The 21,997-nt window shown below is 39.5% G+C and overlaps 1 protein-coding gene across 2 annotated transcripts in view; it reads left to right on the top strand.

Annotated features, from left to right (window-relative positions):
• Positions 1–21,997, top strand: part of FCHSD2 (FCH and double SH3 domains 2) — a 356,033-nt gene that overhangs the window by 233,835 nt on the left and 100,201 nt on the right. For both annotated transcript variants that reach the window (XM_020989616.2, XM_078156892.1), the window contains exon 9: positions 21,401–21,523. In XM_020989616.2, coding sequence (XP_020845275.1) covers positions 21,401–21,523 — 123 coding nt within the window. The remainder of the gene's footprint in view (positions 1–21,400; positions 21,524–21,997) is intronic.

Genomic DNA, 21,997 nt, shown 5'->3' with positions numbered 1-21,997 from the left:
AACCTAGAGAGAAGAAAGTATCCAGTAGGAAAGGGTAATTGACAGTGGCAAAGGCTTCAGAGAGGTCAATAAAGATGAGCATGGAGAAAACTTCTTTGGATTTGGCAGTTGAAAGATTACTGGTACCTTTAGAGAGAGGTTTAAGTGGAACAATGTCAGAAGCCAGTCTTCAGAGAGTTAGGAAGAGAATGAGATGATAGGGAGCTACTGAAGTTTATTGAGCAGAGGAGTGACATGACCAGATCTGTACTTTACGAACATTAATTTGACCTCTAAGGTGTGGATGGACTGGAGTAGAGAGATGAGGCAAGCAGTCCTGCCAACAAAGGGCAAATGACCCCTTGCTAGTATATTGAAGAGGAGATTCTTATTCAGCAGGATGAATTAGTCTCTGAGGTCCCCTGCACTCAAATGCCAAAGTGATTTTCCTAAAGTACAGGTTCCTTTCTACTCAATAAATCCCAGTGCCTTTCTCTCACTTCCAGGATGAAATATAGAATCCTTTGTTTGGCGTTCAAAGCTCTTCATAACCAACAGCCTTCCTTCCCCACCCCCCCCCACCCCGACCTTGCCAGTCTTACCCTTTTCTTACACTTTATATTTCCCCACACACTCTAATCCAGTGACACTGGCCTCCTAGCTGTTCCTCCAACAAGATACTCCATCTCTGGCTCAGGGCATTTCTCTGCCTGTCAGCCATGTCTGGAATACTCTTCCTCCTTAACTCTATCTCTGGCTTCCTTCAAGTCCCAACTAAAATTCCTCCTTCTATGTGATTCTACTTTCTTGATCCTACTTAATGCTTGTGCCTTCCCTCTGTTGATTACCTCTAATTTATTATGTGTGTATGACTTGTTTGTACATAGTTCATATTTTGTATCATACATTAGATTGTGAACTTCTCAAAGGCAGGAACTATTTTTTTTAAGCTTTATTAATGTATTTGGATTTATCAACAATTTTCTTCCTGTCCCTCCCCACCTCTCTCCCCAAAACGGTGCAGTCTGATATAGGCTATACATATACATTCCTGTTAAACATATTTTCACATTAGTGATGTTATAAGGAAGAATTAGAACCAATAGGAGGAACCATCAGAAAGAGGAAACAGAACACAAGAGAAGAAAAAAAATAGCAAATAGCATGCTTAAATCTGCATTCAGACTCCATAGTTACTTCTTTGGATGTGGATAGCATTTTCCATCCTGAGGCCTTTGAGGAGAGCCTTTGGAAATGTCTTAGATCCTTGCATTGCTGAGAAGGGTTAAGTCATACGATGTGGCTGCTATTGTTTACAACCTTCTTCTGGTTCTGCTCACTTCACTCAGCATCAGACCATACAAGTCTTCCCAGGTTTTTTCCTGAAGTCAGCCTGTTCATCATTTCTTATAGCACAATAGTATTCCATTACATTCATATCCCACAACTAGCCATTCCCCAACTGATGGGCATCCCCTTAATTTCCAATTCTTTCCCACCAGAAAAAGAGCTGTTATAAATATTTTTGTACATGTGGGTTCTTTTCCCATTTGTATGATCTCTCTGGGGTACAGCCCTAGAAGTGCTATTGCTGGGTTAAAGGGTATGCACATTTTTATAGCACTTTGGGCATAGTTCTGAATTGCTCTCCAAAATGGTTAGATCATTTCACAACTCCACCAACAATGCATTAGTGTTCTAATTTTCCCACTTCTCCAACATTTATCATTTTGACAAAAACTGCTGGAAAAACTGGAAAAGAGTTTGGCAGAAACTAGGCATAGACCAAAATCTCACACCATATACCAAAATAAACTCAAAATGGGAGCATGATTTAGATATAAAGGCTGATACTGTAAGCAAACTGAGAGAGCAAGGAATAATTTATCTATCAGATTTATGGAGAACAGAAGAATTCATGACCAAACAGAAGATAGAGAACATTACAAAAAGCAAACTGGATAACTTTGATTACATTAAATTGAAAAGTTTTTGCACAAACAAAGCCAATGCAACCAAGATTAGAAGGAAGGTAGAAAATTGGGAAAGAATTTTTACAACCAGTGTCTCTGATAAGGGCTTCATTTCTAAAATATATACAGAATTAAGTCAAATTTATAAGAATATAAGTCATTCCCCAGTTGATAAATGGTCAAAGTATATGAACAGGCAGTTCTCAGATGAAGAGATTAAAGCCATCTATAGTCATAGGAAAAAAATGCTCTAAATCACTGTTGATTAGAGAAATGCAAATCTAAACAACTCTGAGGTACCACATCACGCCTATCAGATTGGCCACCATGACAAAGCAGGAACTATTTTTTTGCCTGTCTTTGTGTCCCCAGTGCTTAGCACCGTGCCTGGCTCATAGTAGGCAGTTATTAATTGCAAGTTGACTGACTCACTGCCTGACCTCAGAAAGGAAATCTATTCACTACTATCCTCCTTTTGAATTACAAAGTTTCTCTTTATGTGGAGCCTAAATCTCTCTTTACAACTTCTCCTAAGTCACACTGGGAATAAATGGTACAGACAGCATTTCAAACTCCAGCATTTGTGACTCCAAATCAGTGCCCTTTCTGCTTCATTCCACAGCTGCCTGATTCCCAGGTTTATGTCTGGCTAACCAAGTTAGTTCCTTATTCTGCCCGTGTTAAATAGGAATAAGAGTACTCACACTACCTCATGGAGTTCTCATAAAGAACTTTAAAAGTGAGAGCCACTATCATTATTACTTCTATACTTTAAGAGTCTGGGATTTCTTCCTTGTAGATACTCCTTCCACTAGGGTAGATTGCATCTCCTCTGGGCCTTAGTAGATGGTTTTGTGAGTTGCTATGACAGAACTTTTTATTGGCTAGCTAACTTTCTGATGATAGGCCTCTCAGAACGTAACTAAACTATTTTTCTATGAGCCCTTACTCCTGAGCTCACACAGGCTGCCGTATTGAACAGTTTAAGAGCAGTGTGAAGACTGAGATTATGGAATCCTAGTTCTCACACTCATTAGCTGTGTCTCCGTAGACAATTCACTTTGCCTTTCCCAAATTTGAAAGAGGTCTGGAGGGAATATGACAGCTGTCTTTGAGTATTTGAACTGTTGTCCATTCGTTCATAAAATATATATTAAATATCTGCAGGGTGCTAGCAGAGATGAAATCGCAAAACATATTTTCTCTGCCTTCATAAAACATATAGTCTTGTAAGGAAATGCGAACACAGATCATTTGACTGCATAGCATTGTATAATAAACATGTTGGAGAGTTGTTAACATGCTATATTAATATCTTAAGATGTATCCTGCTTGATCTTAGTAGCCAGATCATGGAGTAGTGACTATAAATGAAGAGGCAGATTTAGGCTTTTGGAAGGGAAAAACTTCCCCACAATCAGAGCTGTCCAAGAGTGGAATGGGCTGCCTTAGGAAAAAGTGGATTCCATTTCACTGGAGGCCTTCAGACAGAGTCTGAATAATTGTATGTGGTATATGTTGGGGTTATGGGTTATACTTGATGCCTTATAACATCCTTTTCAACTCATAGATTATGTGATTATCTTTATCTATAAAATGAAAAGCTTAGATTAGAATAACTCCAAGAGCCCTTCTAGTTATGACATCCTGTGCCCCTGATTTTTAGTGAAAGATGTTTGGGCAGCACTCTAGGTATCTTAGCAAAAGAGTAGCATGATATAAAAAAACTTTTGAAGAAGATTGTTTTTGTCAATGTGTATAGGATGGGCTGGCTGGCTGGACCAAATTGAGATCCAGTTGAGCCAAGGAAATCATAGGGAGACTGTAACAGTAATCAGGCTGTGAAATGACTAAGGTGATGGTTTTAAAAATGGAGAAATAGAAAATAATCTACAAGATTGCTGTTGTTACATAACAGACAAGCATAAAGATAGAGCATTCTGTCAGGATTAGAGAACTTAGGCTGGGACAACAAAAGAGGAAATCAAGTCACCATTGAAAGATTTACAAAATGAAAGAAAAAGGAAAAAAAGAACAAAATTAAAAGAAGAAAATTTTAAGAGAAAAAAAAGATTAGAAGACTCTTTTCCTACTTCTACTCAAAGTATACTAATACCTTTTTTATTTTGAAGTCATGAGGAGTCAATGAATTACTGCATTATGCCAGATATTAAGTTTGGGCCTTGACATCACATACACTATTTGGGATGAAAAAAATATTACTGCTGTCTACTGAATGTATACTCCATTTTTCCCTATCACAGTAGTTATTGTTAATCTTGGTCCCAGCATACTGTCATTTAGAGTTAGATTCACATTATAGTCAAAAAATTAGCTATCTGTAGCAGTCCTGTAGCCCTCCAGAAGTTTTCAAAGTTTGTTCTTGATTTTTGTTAACATGTAAATAGCAGAAGTTGTCTTTCTTACTATCCTTGGTGCTTTATCTTTCTGACCCTAAACCAAAATTCAGTTTAATTAAGCAAGGATGTCTTGTGTCAGTATTGCGGAAGATCCAAAGTTTAGAGGATACAGTCCTTCCCTTCCTGCAATTCATGTCTAGTATGATCATCATAATGATAGCTAATATGTATATAGTGTTTACTATGTGCCGGGCACTGTGGTAAGTACTTTATAATTATTTCATTGGATTCTCTGTTCCCATTTTACAAATGAGGAACCTGAGGCAAACAGATCAAGTGACCTGCCCAGGGTCACACAGCTTGTTAGTGTCTGAGGCTGGATTTGAACCTAGATCTTCACATCTCCAGGCCACCATTAAGCCACATAACTGTCCCAGTATAGTGAATGAATATAATACACATACGCAAATTAACTATTTCATGAAAATTGTGTCATAAAGGTATGAGCTCTACATGAGGTTCCAGGAAGGTCTTTTATTGACAGTGGAGATCAGGAAAGTTATGTTGGGGTGGTGAGAGTTGATGGGTATAAAGGATGGGTACCCCACTCAAACATTCACAGAGTCTTGGTTTTCAATTTAAACTGTTATAACCTAAAATAGTGAGAAAGCCTAAAGGACAGAAAGACATATTTTTAAAAAGTAATTGAGTTCCAAGGTTGCATTAAGAATGGACTCATACTTTGATTAACCTCCCTTCTGATTCCTCCAAATACTTCTCATTCATACTCAAGTTAGTACTAGTTTCAGAATTCCTGTGATAAAGGGAATTATAGGACTCTTATCAGAAACATTCAGACATTGAGAAGGTCTTTTTCAAGTCCCAAGCATAGGTGGTGGAGATATTTTATAAATGCCAGTGTGTGTTCTTCTTTTGGTGGGTAGCAGTTGCAAATATGCCTTGTTAGTGTGGCCCTCAATAGAATCAGATGTGTGATGGATTCCTAAAGAGAATAAATGGCACTCACAGGTCTAATGTACAATTTGAAAACTGTAATTACATCTCAAATGTTCTTATCCTTAGATGGGTAATTTTATTTTTCTTTCCTTCCCTTTCCTTTCTTCCCAGAATTAAAATTTTATGGTTTTTTTTTAATGACTTCCAGTGCCTGTAGTTAAGAATATAATCTTAGGAGAAACCAAGAATAGGTAAAGTGGCCCCACTTTGATATTGTTGGGACATGAATTAAAGTAACAGAATTGAGTTGGAAGGGACCCCAGAGGTCATCAAATCTAATATACAGTGTGAACAGGAATTCTTTCAGCCACATCCACGACAAATAGTCACCTGGCCTTTACTTGAAGACCTCCAGTGAAAGGAACCACAGCTCTCAAACTGCTTTATCCCTAAAGCAGCCAGTCTCTTGTTAGTCAGCTCGCATCCATTAAGTACCTGCAGTGTTTGGCACTGTGCTGCACTCTGGGAATACCAAGAAAGTGAAGATAACAGACTCTGATCTCCAGGATCTTCCAGACTCATGGGGGAGATAATATGCAGAAACCATACAAACAAAATGGTTGACAAGTAAATTGGGAGTAATCTCACAAGTAATGCACTAAGATTGAGAAAGACTGGGAAAGGCGCCAGTGTAATTATGTTACTTGCCTGCTCGCAGTGCTCTGTTGGCTCCTTAGTCTTTCTGAGATGAAACATAGACTCCTTTAGTTCTAGCCTGTCTTTCCAGACCTCATACCCTCTAAGGTCCAGCCAAACTGGCTTCCTTGCTCTTCCTCATACGTTTTTATACCATTTACCGTCTCTGTGCCTTTGCGTAGGCTGTCCCTCATGCCTGAACCTTCATCTCTTAGAATTCCCTATTTTCCTTATATTTCAGTGTAAGTATCACCTTTACGTGGATTTTTCTCATCCCTCTGATTGTTAGAATCGCCTCCCACCAATGACTTTGCAGATATTTTGTTTTACTTACTATACACATGTATGTAGTGTTTTTCTCAATAGACTGTAAGTTCTTGGAGGGCAGAGACTGCTTTATTTTTGTCTGTGCCCCATCATCCAGTGTATGCCTGGCACTTACAGGCTAAATACCTACCAATTGATTGATTACTTCTCTAGGTAATTCATTGCACTTGTGAGATAACTGTAATAATTCTTAAGATGTATTTCTTCACATTGGGGCAGCTTAGGTGGTACAAAGTGGATAGAGCACTGTGCTTGGAATAAGGAAGACCCATCTTCCTGAGTTCAAATACAGCCTCAGACACTTAGTAGCTCTGTGGCCCTAGGCAAGTGACTTAATCCTGTTTGCCACAGTTTCCTCATCTATAAAATGACCTGGAGAAGAAAATGGCAAACCTCTCCAGTATCTTTGCCAAGAAAATCACAAATGGGGTCAACAAAGAGTCAGATACAAGTGAAATGACCCAAAATACGCAAAATTTCTTCATATTAAGCTGAAAATCTATTTCCAATTCAATTCTCTTTCTCCCCTTGCTGTTGATTTGGGTAAGCAGTGATTGTGTATCCCTAAAAATCTCCTCTTCTCCCAGTGAGTCATCCTCAGTTTCTTCAAACAGTCCTGGTATGGCCAGTTGTCTCTCTAGTCCCTTCATAAACCTATCTGCTTTAATGTATTCCAGCTTATCAGTGTCCTTCCTGACAAAAAGATGCAAATTAGTTTCGGTTTTAAAAAATGTACATTTTAATGGAAACCTTAATTAATGTGTATTTCCATTGGGGCACCTAAAATTGACAATCTAGGCCCTTTGAATCCAGTGTTATTTCCACTGAAAAGACCTGGGTTTGAATCTCAGCTCTGTAATTTATTTGATAAGTGTCATATCAGCCTCTCTGGGCTTCAGTTACCCAATCTGTAAAACAGACAGGTTGGACTTAGATGACCTGTAAAGTCCCTTATGGGCCTAATTTTATGATCCTGAGTATTTTCCCAATTGTAAGGCACCTGGATAGATACAAAGTTTAGATAGCATCAGGAGCTTGTAATCAGAAGTACAGTTAGAATCATAATAGGCATTTATAATATACAAGTTGCATGCTGAATGCATTTGTAAAATGATGGAATAAGATCCTTTGTCTTTGAGGGGAAAGGTCATTAGCAGTCAAGGAATCCGTCCCTGACGAGCAAATAGCATTTGGTCTGGGTTTTAAAAGATGGGTAAGTGTTTGTGGACAAAACAGGAAAGTCAAGCATTTCAGGCACAGAGAACAGCAGGAACAATGGCTTGTCAGCCAGAGGGCATGAGGCCTGTTTGGGCTCTGGCAGAGAGAGTAGCCCAGGTTGGCTGAAGCATAAAGTATATTGAAGGGCAGTAATAGGAATTGAGGATGGAAAAATGAGGTGGCACTTCAAATGTTGGGCCAGAAGACGTTGAACTTTGTTTGGTAGAGAAATTAAAAAGCAGGTATTACATATATTTTTAGATGTGACATCCATTTTTGCACATGGCCAATGCTAAAATTTTTATTTAACTATGCATATTTGTCACAAGGATTGATTATAAAAAAAAACAATCTGAATAGATGGAAAAAAGCGAGGAGAAAATAAGACATAAGTGATAAGAAGGCGTAGATAATCCACTGACTAATGGAATCAGTAAGCAAAAGTATTTCTACAAGCTAGAACATTGGATTGAATGGAATAACGTGAATTTTTTTATTATTTGGATAATTTTTGTTGATGAAAAAGTGTAGTCTAGTCTTTCCCTAACCAGAAATTCCCTCTCCAATATCCTTAGCACATAGTTGTCCACCCTTAACTGAAAACTTTCAGTAGCAGAGTATCTCCTGCTACCAGAGACAACCCCATTCTACTTTGGGATGGATAGCTCAGATACTTTAGAAGTTTTTTTCTTACTTACATTGAGCTGTAAGTTGCCTTTCCAACTCCCACACATTGTTCCTAGAATGGTATCAGAACAGTACATGTAAAGAATTATTTGGAAGAACTAAGATTAAAATGTGTGCAATTTGTCAAGGTGAAGGCTAATCTACAGACAAGCTCTAGAACCTGTTTTTTAACAAGAGACACAAAAGTTAGTTCATAGAAACCTATGTGATAGTTCAAATACCAGGACTGTTGACTTTGACAAAGGTGTATACCAAGTAAAGAAAACATTTGAGCAATTAAAAGCTAACTAAAGGCATAAATTCAGCCTCTTAGTTTTGATGTCAGTGAAAAAAATGATAGGTATGAGGAGTAAAAGTCCCATTGTGGGATGCTGTTATAAAGCATGAAATTGCATAAGCTTAGAAATATGAACGTGCATAAATGAGAGGTGTTGGATCTGTGTTGCAACATATTCTTGTAAAACCAAAATAAAAATCCCAAAAGAAAACTTGTCTAGGTTCTCAGCCAGAAGTAATGAAGAAGATATTCAGAAAGCAGTCACAGCATACCAGGCCAAATGTAGTGCTCATCTAGGAACAGGGTGCATCCATTAAGTGATATCTGGCAAGTCAAAGGGAAAGTAGGGATATATACATATGCATATACATATATACGCACATTTACATACACACACACACACACACATATATACATGTTACACACACATATATATAATCACAGATAGATAGATGATAGAGTACTGCCCAGTCAGGAAGATCTGCATTAAAATCTAGCCTTAGACACTTACTAGCTATGTGACCCTGGAGAAGTCACTTCACCTTTGCCTACCTCAGTTTCCTCATCTGTAAAATTCATCTATGGTAAGCACAATAATCGGAGAAACTCATTAGAAAGTAGTAGTGAATTATTTAGGCCTAGAAAACTTAAATATCTTTATAATGGAACTTGAATGAGTTAGAAACAGGCCACGCCAGAACTAACAAATGCTTGGTCAAGAATTTATTTACCTTAATGAAACATTGCAATGTGGAGGATGAGGGGGAGGTGAATTACAGTTGGTAGCTGTCAAGGGTCTGTCACCTTTTCAGGGTCATATCCAAGAGAAAAGGGCAAGGCTCAAAAGGTGTTGTCCTGGCTACAGCTGTCTCAGGTAAATAACTTAGAAACAATACCAAGTCATTGTTGTCCAAACCATGACTGTTCTTTTTAGTTCAGACCTTGGAGAGCTCATAGCAGAGCCCTGCAGTTGTGAGATTTTCCCAGAGAAAGACAAAAAGACGACCAGGAACAGCAGACTCCATTGGAGCTGCTTGTTTTCCCAGGCTCCTCCCTCCTCGATCTCTGATAATTTCTCGCCTTCAAGGGAAGGCTCAACAACAGCAGCTTGATGGGCCAGTATAGAAACACTAACTCCAAACTCTCCCTAATTTTATGTCCCTCTTTTAGGCAGCCTCTTCCTACAAGTGACCTTCTTAGGGATTTGGACAGTGCTGTGTTCCCCCTTTTCAGTTTAGCTGCCCTGCCTCCTCAGGGAGGCAAGGAGGAGAAGATAAGGCTGGTGACTTTGCACAGCCCTCCCTCACTTAAATTCAATTCACTTGCATGTCATGGCATCACTATCCTCTGCAAGAACTAAGGACGAAGAACAACCTCTGTGAGTGGTAGTAGGAGTTGCCCCACTGGAACTGGCCAGTATAGCTCTTTCTCCCTCCCTTCCCCTCCCCTCCCCTCCCCTTCCCTCCCTCCACATAGGGTATCATATGCTTACCTGTGGATGCTCGGCCCAAAGGAATGTAAATTTTGGTTGCTGAAACCTTACTAGGTATCTTGGAGTTTATGGGCTAGAATTTTTTCTTAAGGACCATGCCTTGAACCCAGATCACTCTGGCTCTCATTGATTGGCCAGCAGTCTCAGGCCAAGCACACTTGATCATTGTTTGGGCCTTGATTGGTTCTGAGTGAATGTAAATAGCAGTCGTTTCTGTTTTGGCCAGAAAACCCGAAGGTCTTCCCCTCCCTGATTGGTGTTTTTGTTTTGTTTTTTGGCTAGGTAAAAGAGGCCATTCTTTGCCTCATTTCTTACCTAGCCTTAATCACTGAATGTGTGTTGTTGCCTCAGTTAAACTGAGACCTGTTAAAGACCTCAACTTAAAAAGTCCAAGGTCTCCCACTGCATCCAGGGCCATGTCCAGTCATCCTGACCTGTATCTTGCCACCCAGATGGCTGTGGAGGAGAAAGTGAGCCTGGTAACCTTGCGCAGCCCTCCCTCACTTAAATCCAATTCACTTGTCTGTCATCCCTGACTTCACGATCCTCTTCAGAAAGAAGGAAGGACGAGCAACAACAACAACAGCCCTGTCTCCCCAGTTGCCAAATCAAAGCAAATCAAGAATTGGGTAGAGCACCGGCCCTAGAGTCAGGAGGAACTGAGTTCAAATATGACCTCAGATACGTGACCCTGGGCAAGTCACTTCACCCCAATTGCCTCACGAAAAAAAAAAGGCAAATCAAGAGCTGAAGATTTCTTGATCCGTTTGTTGTTGTTAATGTTGCCTATAATCCACTTCTTAGATGGAAAATAATATATAACATGTTGGAATAACAATCTGACCAACTATAACTTATGGTAATGTTGTTTTTTTTTTAAAGTTGTGCCTTTATTTTAAGGGGGGGGAGGTGGTGATATGAATCCACTTGACAGTGTGTCTTCACCTTCCTTCCTAAATGTCCTTGGCTCATGTTCTCGCTGCTGATTTAGATACTGCTGAGTACAGCAGACACTTCTGCAGGTATTGACTTCAGTGTGTGTGTTTTTAAAAGAAGAACAGTCTAATCCCTGCTTTCAGAAACATTATTCAGCAGGTTTTTAATTTTGAAAATCTGAATATCAGAGACAAGTACAATGTGGCTGCTAAACCAAGTGCAATGTAGACTGTCAAATACCCCAAATTGTCTGCTACTATTCTGGATATCAAGAAAACAAAATGAGAACATTCATTTAAGAAATCTCTCTTAAGGGGGCAGCGAGGTAGCACAGTGCATAGAGCACCGGCCCTGAAGTCAGGAGGACCTGAGTTCAAATCTGGCCTCAGACTAAGCACTTGACACTTACTAGCTGTGCGACCCTGGGCAAGTCACTTAACCCCAATTGCCTAAAAATTAAAAAAAAAACCCAGTGAAAAAAATAAATCTCTCAGGAAATATTTTACCTTTTCAAAACTGAGGAGGAACATGCTGTGAAAACAGATTTCAAATCCTTTTAGATTCATTGTCCAGAAAACTACCCTCATATTATGGCACCATGGTATACTCCCAAAAGCAGCTAGCTTTAGCAGAATCCCCAGCATATACTTTATTCCTTTTAGGCCACCCTCTGTGTTGTTTGCAGCATGCATGCAGATTATTTGTGCCTTTTTGCTGTTGTTCTTCCTGCCTGAAATGTCTGCCACCTGAAATACCACCTTCATGCAACTTTTGCCTCTGCCTCCAGTCAGCACTCATCTCTTCCCTTGCTCACTACCTGAATCACATGTTTTCTGTTTCACATGGTACAGTAACCTTACTAAATTCAGCTTAATGCTTTATTATATACTCTTTTGCCTGGTTTTCTAACTATTCATAAGGATTTGTGTTTGAATCTTGTTTCCTCTCAAAATTATAAATTCTTTTAGGCATAGGTTATGTCTTCTACTTAAAATTAGAATATTGGAACTGGAAGGGATCACCCCCTCAATTTTACAGATTAGGAAACTGAGGCCCGGAGAATGAAATGACTTGCCTTAGGTTATATAGCAGTTGAGTAGCATAACCTCCAAAAGTGATGCTAAGAACATGTAGTTGATAAAATATTTTTTTAAATTATAGGAGAGGCAGAATTGTATAATAAAAAAACCCTTAGATTGGAGGTGAAGTCTTGTGTTTAAGGTCTTGGCTCTGCCATTTACTTGTGTGACCCTGACTGAGTCTCTCCCCTTCTTTGACAAGTTTTTCACATTTAGCTAAAGGATATCCAATTCTGCCTGCTAGGAAGCTGATATCTCCAGTCCCTATTCCTACTATCTTGTTTCTCATTAGACCAAATCTATAGGGCTGTACAGCTATGGCACAGGGCTGGTGGCATAGCCAATGCTATATAACTGCAGTTCATTAAGGCACGCTAATCTCTTAAGATCCAAATTGCAGGGGAGCCACAGGGTTAGGGTTCAAAAGCATAAGTAGGCTGCAGCACATTGTGGATGGGTGGCTTATATGTGAGAAGTCTCATAAAAGATAGTTAGGATGATCAGGTAGCAAGAGTGAGGGATAAACAGATGGACTGCATATAAAAATGCTGCACTTCTGCCCATGAAGTAGCAGAATGACAGAAGGCTGTCATTAATTAGTCAATCCCCTACATAATATTTATGAAAAAACATGGGACAGGAACAGAGAAGATGACTGGATTCTGAGTTGTACTGGTAGAAGAGAGTACCCACACCACTGATTTCACATGTACTTCATAATATTATGAGAAGGGCCAGGATAGAATTATAAAGCCCTAGAACCTAAGAATTTGTCTTGACTAGTAGACAAGAGAAGAATGAAAGAAGTGATGTGTGGAGGCTAGAAACTGGAAAGCAGATTTGTTTCAGCTTTTCTTGTGAAAGGAAAATAGGTTGCACTAGATATTGGAAATGGTGTGGGGGGGGATTTTGCAGTGTAAAAGCTGATTCAAAGCAAATTTGTGGAATCCTGATCTGAAATATGCATTTGCTTCTTCTGTCTTGAGAGGACAGTAAAATTTTGTCACACAGACTCTCATTTATCCACCTCATGGATAATTATCTTGTAGAACTCCTACCTCTGCTTGTTTGCCCGTTGCCATCTCCCTCCTTTCCTGCTGCCCCAGCATCTTCCTAACCTTTGGATCCTATGACCATCCTGTAGTTCTTAACCCAGGCCTCATCACAGCACAACATAACAAAGTGTTGTGCTGGGGGGTTGGGACACTTAGGTTCAGATCCTAGCTTAATCATCCAGAAGCTGTGTGAGCCTGGGCAAGTTGGCAAAGTATGGTGGAAAGAGCACTGAAATTGGTGTTGCAACACCAGGGTTTGAATCTTGAATTTCTTTCTTACTGATTGTGTGACGTTGAACCCAAGTTACTTACTTAGCCCATCTAGACCAGTTTCCTCATCCATAAAATGAAAGCATTGGACTAGATACTGTCTAAGGTTTAAAAGCTTTGAGTTATCATGTTGCCTCTAAGATGCTTGGTTTACTCTTCTGTAAGATGAGGATAATGATGTTTGTACTGACCTTTTTGTCAAATTGATATTGCTAAAACACAGCCCTACTACATCACCCTCCTATTAAAAAATCATCAACAGTTTCTGCTGAGCTATAGAATTAAAATGCAAACCTTGGTATATTTATTTAATCTCTTCATATTCCTTATTCTCATTTACCTTTCCTGGTCTAGTTTTTATTGAGATGCACTCTCTGTTCCAGTCAGGTTTTCTCTTCACCCTATACACAGCATTCCTTCACCTGCCTTCAGCCTTTGCATCATGGCTCTACATACCTTGAATACCTTTCATTTCCTCCACCTTCTAGAATCCCTACCTTTCTTTAAAGCATGGCTCTGTAGCCTCCTAGAAGAGGTCTTCCTTGATCCTTCCAGTTATCAGCACTCTCTCTCCCTTGTGAAATTACTGTGTATAATTGACTTGTATACTTTTATCTCTTTCCACCACCCTGCCCCTCCCCACATAAAACATAAGCTCCTTGAGGCTGAGACTGCTTTATTTTTGTCTTTGTATCCCCACCATCCTTGCACATAAAATGCTTGTTAAATTAGGCAAAGCAGGACTTTTAATGAGGATAGTTTTTTATAGTATTTTAAAATTTATTAAAATGAACCATTGCTGTGGAATTTAGGGCCTAGAACCACTATTAGTCCTGAAATCCACTATAGATTTTTGTGAATTGCCTAAGTATGTGTCTATAAATTGGCCAAAATTACTAATAAATGTAAAACACAAATTAGTACTTTACAATTATTATCCTATTGTAGTTCAGTCATTTCAGTTGTGTCTCACTCTTTGTGACCCCATCTGGGGTTTTCTTGGTAAGGATACTGGAGTAGTTTGCCATTTCCTTCTCCAGCTCATTTTACAGATGAGAAAACTGAAGCAAACAGAGTTAAGTGACTTATCTAAGGTCACACAGCTAGTAAGAGTCTGAGGCTAGATTTGAACTCGGGTCTTCCTGTCTCTGGGCCCACTGCTTTATCCACTATGCCACCTAGCTGTTGCATTATTCATTAGATGCTCACAACAACCTTGGGAGGTAGGTGTTATTATTATCCCCATTTTGCAGATGACGAAATGGAGACTTGCCAAGGGTCACACAGCTAGTAAGTAGGGCCTGTTTTGAAGTCAGGTCTTCCTGACTGCAGGCCTAGCAGTCTATCCACTGAGCCACCTAGCTGCCTGACAGTTCATTTTCTTCTTCATGCCAGTATGTTCAGAAAGACTTTGGTTTTTTTATTTTTGTTTTGGTTTTGGTTTTTTTGGTTATGTTGAAGGCTTTCTCTTATTTTTTTCCATAAAGAACGGATAAGGTGAGGCACTCTTAGTTCCAATTTTAGCAGTGCCTCCACCCATGTAAGGAAGTTCCTAGTTGTTCAACACCAACCATATTGTTACCCAAACTATAATAGAAACTTTCAGATTCATACGCTAAAAAATTTCCAGTATTTAAACACTTTGTTGTAGAAAAGTTCACAAACAGTTTGCACAATAGGCCATATTTAAATGGCCTAGGAGACGAATGCTGGGGGAATTCTAAACCTTAACTGAGACTCCCATCATTGTTCTCAATCCTGGAGCTCCCTCTCCTTGGGAGTGGAGGAGGCCTGACTCGGTCTTGGCAGGACAGAGGACCCATGGCCTTTCCCTCACTTGGGAACTTGGAAGTTGGCAATTCTGGAGACTTAGGTATGGGCTGAAGCTGCTGCCAAACCCAGGACAATAATCTACCCACAAGAGGATAACTCCCAAAAGTCCGTTGTAACACTCTGCCTTCATCCAATTAGATTCCTTGCTACCAATTGGTCAGTGAGGAGATACCTGAAAAGATGCAACTATTTGAAAGGCTGCTTTGTGGAGGAGGGATGAAACTTGTTCTGTTTGGCCCTGGAAATGAAGACTAGGATCAATGGGAGGAAATTACAGGGAGGGAGATTTTAGGCCAATATAAAAATAAACTTCCTAACAATTTGTGTTATTTAAAAATGGAATGGGAGTTAGTTTCCCAGGACTAAAAGTCTTCAAGCAGGATATGGTGACAACTTGTTGGGAATGTTATGGTTTGGATCCGTGATTTGGAAATTAATTGGACGAGTTGGCCTCCCCCAGTCCTGAGAAGCCTTCCGACTCTGCATTTCAGGTGATTGTTCAAGTCGGCTTTGGTGGTTGTTGTTTGTCCTTAGTTCTCTACAAGGAACATGACCTCAGGAAGATGATGCCATGGCTTGCAAGTGAGGGAAGGTTGTGCAAAGTCACCAGCCTCTCTTTCTCCTCTGGAGCCATCTAGGTCCAGTGGCCAGATATAGATCAGGGTGACTGGAGATGCCCCTCTTCCCCTCATTCCCCCATCCCCTTCCCCCACACACTTTGATATAGATGGAAGCATAGCTGGCAGTTTTTTGGACAAGATCCTCATCCTACCAGACAATGGATGATGACCTTGAGCTTCACCCTGGTAGAAGAAGAAACAGAAGCTAGGTAGCTTTAGCTATTCCTCTGTTTTCAGAGTATATTTGCGAAAACTCAAAGGTATCATACATAAGGCTAGCTTGGTAGAGAGGCCAAAAAGGTAGTAGGACCCCTTAGCTTGTATTTATTGATTACATGCTGGCCATGTTAGATGAGTTGGAAATGGAGATCAAATATACATTGCGCACATTGACAGATGAAGTCTAAGTGACTTTAGGAACATTGCAAAGAAGTAACAGGGGATTTGTTTGGCTACAGATAACGGAAACTTTTTCATGGAGCAAGAGCTGTCTGAAGAACAGGCTGGTTTCCCAGATCATGGATGCACTCTCAGCAGTCAGTAAAGCATGTATTTGGCTTTTACTATGTGCCAGGCACTGTGCTAAGTTCTAAGGATAAAGAGAAAGGCAGACACATGGTTCCTACTCTCAGGGAGCTCACATTGAAATATGGGAATCTGGAAAAGCCTGCTGGTCTTTGAACTGAATGAGCCCAGTGAGGGAGACAGATACTGCAAATCATAATAATGATAATAACAACAATAACAACTAACATTTATGTAGTACTTAACATCTTCCAGGTACCGTGCTAAGCAGTTCACAGTTATTCTTATTTGGGGTAGTCAGGAGATAGAGTGTGTGAGCAATAGCAGGTAGGGTAGTGTAGTTGATAGGGAAGAGAGTAAAGTAAAACAGAACTTGATAGGTAGGAAGAGGTGAGGCTATGAGGAGCTTTCATTGCCAGACTAAGATTAGGTGACCAAATGTCGGGACTGTGGTATAAGAAATTTTTGCTTGGGGCATAAATGGTGACCCATTTGGACTGGAAATGACCTAGAAAATGTTTTAAGTCCTTTCCAACTCATATAAGAATAAGAGGTTACTAAAGCCAGTGACCTCATCCTTTTTTGAACATGAATGAACTTCATGTATAATCTCGTGACACAATGGTGGGCAAGGGAGAGAATGTTGATATATTGAATGAGAACAGAAGTTCAATATATAGTAAAAAGTCGTATAATTCATGATCACTGAAGTAGAAAATGCTTCAAAAAAGTTTACCTGATAAAATGTTTTTTCCATTAAGTCTGTTGTATTAGGAGAACTCATATTCCTTGGAATTTGTGGTATTAATTAAAAGTTTAATCTGTTATGAATTGGGAAAAAGAAAATTATCTCTCACTTTCCCAAGCCTTTGTTGTAATTTCACAGATGCTTCTGAAAATGAACACTAAGATAGACAGTAGCTGCCTTGTTGTGGTTATGCAGTCTGGCTAAAGTCTCCCAAGTTTCCTTAATGTAGATTGAAAAGTAGATCTCTCTTTTTTCTTTCTTCTTCTTCTTTTTTTTTTTTTGACATTGTAGGTTTTTATATTTTTAAAGATGTTTTTTCTACTTTATAGTTTCTTTTTTCAAATTACGTGTAAAGATAGTTTTCAGCATTCACTTTTATAAGGTTTTGAGTTCCAAATTTTTTTTCCCCTCCACTCCCCACGATAGCAAGCAATCTGATATAGGCTATATATGTACAATAATATTAAACATACTTCCACATTAGTCATGTTGTGAAAGAAGAATCAGAACAAAAATAAAAAGCCACAAAGAAGAAAAAAAGGGAGAAAATGGTGTGCTTAATAGATCTCTCTTCTTTTTGAAAAACGAGCATCTATATCCACCTAACATTATCTATACATTCCAAATTAGACAATGATAACATGAGGCAAAACTGTTGAAATGAAGCATTGGCTAAATGTGGAATTTTTCTAAATCAAATATTGAAATAGAATAGAACCTCTTTGCAAGGGCTGGCAGTGAGAGTGAGGACTACCACCTGTGGATTTGTGTGTGAGCTTATGTTTCAGGGAACAGAATTTTACCTGTGGAACATACAAATCCATGTATTGATAAGATAGGTTTGAGTAGGATTTTTACTCTTTTCCCTGCAGATACAGGGGAAAATTAATAGGTTATTGAAAAGATAAACTTGATACAGTGAAAGAAACTTGTGAATCAGGAGGCCTTGAGTTCTAGTCTTAGCTTTGCCACTAACTTATTTAGTGATCTTGGGCAAGTAGCTTAGACTCTGTGTGACTCGGTTTACTTATATGTAAAATTAAGCAGACTGAACTAGGTGTAGATAGTTTCTAAGTTCAAGCCAACAAACATTAATACTACTATAAAGTCTTATTCTCAGGCTTCATCATAGAGTGGAGGAAACACTGCTCCCTCAAAGGCTTTGCCAATGGAACAAAAGCTATAACAGGTTCTACCATGGTGGAAAAACTTTGGGTATAGTCCTGAGGGAAAGGATATACCTGCATTCTGATGCCCACTAAGCACGAAAAGAGTCTTTTAACAGTAGATTGGCCACTTGATGAATTATTTCATTCTGGTAGCCCATAAAACAAAATTCGAAATGACCCTTCTTAGCACTGAGAACAGCACTCTCTAGATCATTGTCCAGTGACTAAGTGGGCATACTACTAGAGGAATTTATATTGACATAATTTCCAGAATTGAAACCGGGAAACAAACTGAAGTTTTAAATGAATAGGAGGATAATTCACAGATTCTTCTTAGACAGACAAATAAAGAAGTTAAAAGAACTGGGCTTTTTTATACCTTGAAGCAAGAAACACATCATTTTGTGAGGTGCTGGGTCACATGGTAGAATATGAGTAAGAAGCTGTATATGAACCATGAAGAATTAATGTCATCAACATGACATCAGTGTATGACCAGAGAAGGTGAATTGGTCACATAGTAAAAGTATCAATGGATAGCCCACATTTCCCATTAGTAGCTATAAAATGTTAAGAGCTGCATATAGGGTTAGGGCTAGAGACTGGATCTGTGATGTCTTTGATGTAAAGAATTCCATGATGAGGTAGGTAACCTCCTTTGCCAATGGAGGGCAGTACCTCTGCCTTGAGCACTGAGAGGCTGAGCAGCTTACCTAAGGTTACACAATTTACCCAGGGTTACATAGCCAGTATGTGTTAGAGAGCTCCAGGTACCTCCCAAACAACATGCAGAGATGGAGCAGAGCTGTGTAAGGTGCCTGAAGAGTGACTGTCATTTGGCTGATCTGGTGTGGCCTAGAGTGCCCAGTTGCTGATAATAAGAGCTATACATGCCAGTTGGAAATTTCTTGATATCAAATGGCTAATGTGTTGCCCCTCTACTTCTGTCGTTTGTAATAATGACTAAATTATGTCAGACTGAAATATAAATACAAAATGAAATTTGCTTCTTCTGCAGTCATTTAGTGAGTTAGTGGCAATGAAGTCATTTCTTAAGAGTAAAAGCAAAGCCTTAGTTCTTATTGAAGTTCTTGTAGGTAAAGGCATAAGATGACAATGCAACTTTTGGATTAGAATCTTTCATTTAAAATAAGTTTAAAATTGGAAGCATTTATCAGAGTGCTATTGTACGGAATCTCATTGTTTCAAAGCTAGGAGGCCTCTTGAAGACAAATACAAATACAAAACAAAACCAGGAAGCTTCTGTCTGTGAATTACAAAGCCAGGAAAGGAGAGCAACTTGTCTGTAAACTCTGGTCGGTGGCTACGCATAGGACCTACCCTCTCAAGCAGGCGCTCTTAGCAGAAACTTTGGCTTTGGGTAATTGTTGGTGTTTGTGTGACTCACATTAGCTCATTTCAGTTCATCAAGTTCTATTGATGTCTGTAATGTGTGTGGGGTATATAAAGACAAGATTGAGTCTCCTATTGAGGAGAAACAATGTGTGTATAGAAATAAAATACAAAATGTGTACAAAGTGTTTTCTGGAAAGAGGGCAAAGATCCACTGTGAAGGGTAGTTTAACAATAGAACTGGTGTTCTAGAAAGCTCAATGGTAGACCCAAGTCAAGTAAGATGGAGAGGGGATAGGCCTGCTGTGGATAGGTAAGGAAGCAGGGAGCCATAGAGCAGTGGATTGTCACACCCTTTGTGGTGTCAGTGACAGATTGTTGTGATTTTTGTTCCCTGAATTTAGGGGAGTATGTGTTGTGGCAGGATAGACGTTCCCAACCAATGACCAGGGTCAGTGGAGTCCTGGAGGCTGGCTAATTCTAGAGGGGTAAGACATAATTGAGGGGCTCCCTCTTCAGTCCCCAGATAGGTCATATCTGTCCCAGAACTCACATCAGTGTTGAGTAGATGTTACAGTTGACAAAGCAGCCTTAGGACTCAAATAACAGTTCCTAGACTAGGACTTAGCCTCTCGCTCTGCAGTGGGAGAAAAGTTAGCAAGATTGCTCCATAGCCTGGGTCTATCAGGACAGTGGCATTTAACAGGCTTTTGATTTAAGCACCCTCTGTCTCTACAGGTTCTAGACTTTATTTTACTCTTCAGCATAGATGTTGTTTCAGAAGCATACCAGGATATGGCATACAGTATTTTTTTCTGGAATTATTTTGAGGGTTCCCTTGGCCTCTATCCCGGCAAGCTCCTGGAAAGCACTTCCAAAGAACAACCACCAAAACAATAACTGACATTGATGTGGAATAGTGGGTAGACAGGTACACTAGAAGCCCACCTCTGATACGTCCTGGGAGTGTGGCACTTCATGCCACAGCAAGGCTACTCTAAGTGGTTGAGAAAGTACCAACTGGCATGGGCAGGGATGTTGATTCTATAGCTGTATGTGTTCTTATCTAAATATCTAAAACTGGTGACTGCAAAAACAAAGATGTGTGACTGCCTACCAAGAACATCTGTATAAAACCCTGGGCCTTGGTTGCAGGTAAGTTACATGTATTCTTATTGAGAAGATCATTTACTTCACATAAAGAACATACCCCAAGGCAAAGCCTTTTATCTAACTGTGACATCAGCAGTTTGCTATGGACACGTTACATAACTGGATGAAATGTATATTTAATAATAGGTTATAGTTTTAGGGCTCTATTGTGTCATCTCATGGCTGTGTCCTGAAGAACCTAATATTTTTGCTTAAAATATTTAAGGATAGAATGTATGGAATTAAAATGTCAGATCTGGAGGGCACCTTAGAGATTATCTAGTATAATTTTTATTCTCATTTTACCAAGGAAGAAATTTAGGCTCAGAGGAGAGAGTCGTATAGGGAAAGAATACCAGGCCCAGACTGGTCCCCTGGTTATCAGATGTGTGATCCAGGGCAAGTCTCTTCGTCTGTAAAATAGAGAACTAGAATTTAGATAATCTCCAGGGTCCCTTCTAGCACCCAATTATTTGAATGGAATTAGCTTGGAATGGAATAAGTGTCAGCTGTTATCATGTTATTATCATCAGTGACTTGTCCAGAATCACGTGGTGTAATGCAGTGCTGGGCCTCTGACCTCCTGGTCTCCTGTATCAAAGCTGCCTGATTCTTTATGGTGATATTGAGAGGTATCATCCTTCAAAGTTTTGTCGTGATCACTTAGCTTTTGTTTTTCTTCTCCCTCATATAGGCCCTTGACGGGAATGTATATGATCACCTGAAGGATTATTTAATAGCATTCAGCAGGACTGAGCTAGAGACATGCCAAGCTATACAGAATACATTCCAGTTTTTATTGGAAACCTCAAGTAGGGTAAGTATGAACCCACTTTTCTCTAACACAGTAGCCCTTAAGCAGGTGGTATGTTGAAGTATATACAGTATCTTACTTATTCTAAAAATGAAGTAAACCAACAGAAGCAAAGCCTCTCTTCTAAAGCTAGTCTGGGCACATTGGGGTTTGGCGGAGTTTTGTCTTGTCTGAGCTGTCAGATGAGGAGGAATTATAGAAGCTCAGAACTGGAAGAGATCTAAAAGGCTATCTAGGCCAACCTGTATCTGAATAGGAACTCCTTCTTTAATCAGTCAATTAATGAAATCAACAAACATCCCTGAAAAAGTCTCAATCAGCTTCTGCTGAAGATCTTCTGGGAGTCCCAACCCTTTTGGTATGGTTTATTTCACCTTAGATATGGCTGTAATCATTAAAGGTTTTTCTTTACGTAGCATCTAAATCTCCCTCTCTGCAGCTGTTGCTTGTAGTTTTCACATTTGGGTTCAGGCAAAG

Source organism: Phascolarctos cinereus, unplaced genomic scaffold (assembly GCF_003287225.1).
Source record: "Phascolarctos cinereus isolate Bilbo 61053 unplaced genomic scaffold, phaCin_HiC Scaffold_726;HRSCAF=1367, whole genome shotgun sequence".
NCBI classification, from domain to species: domain Eukaryota; kingdom Metazoa; phylum Chordata; class Mammalia; order Diprotodontia; family Phascolarctidae; genus Phascolarctos; species Phascolarctos cinereus.
This window is presented reverse-complemented; position numbering and strand designations above follow the sequence as displayed.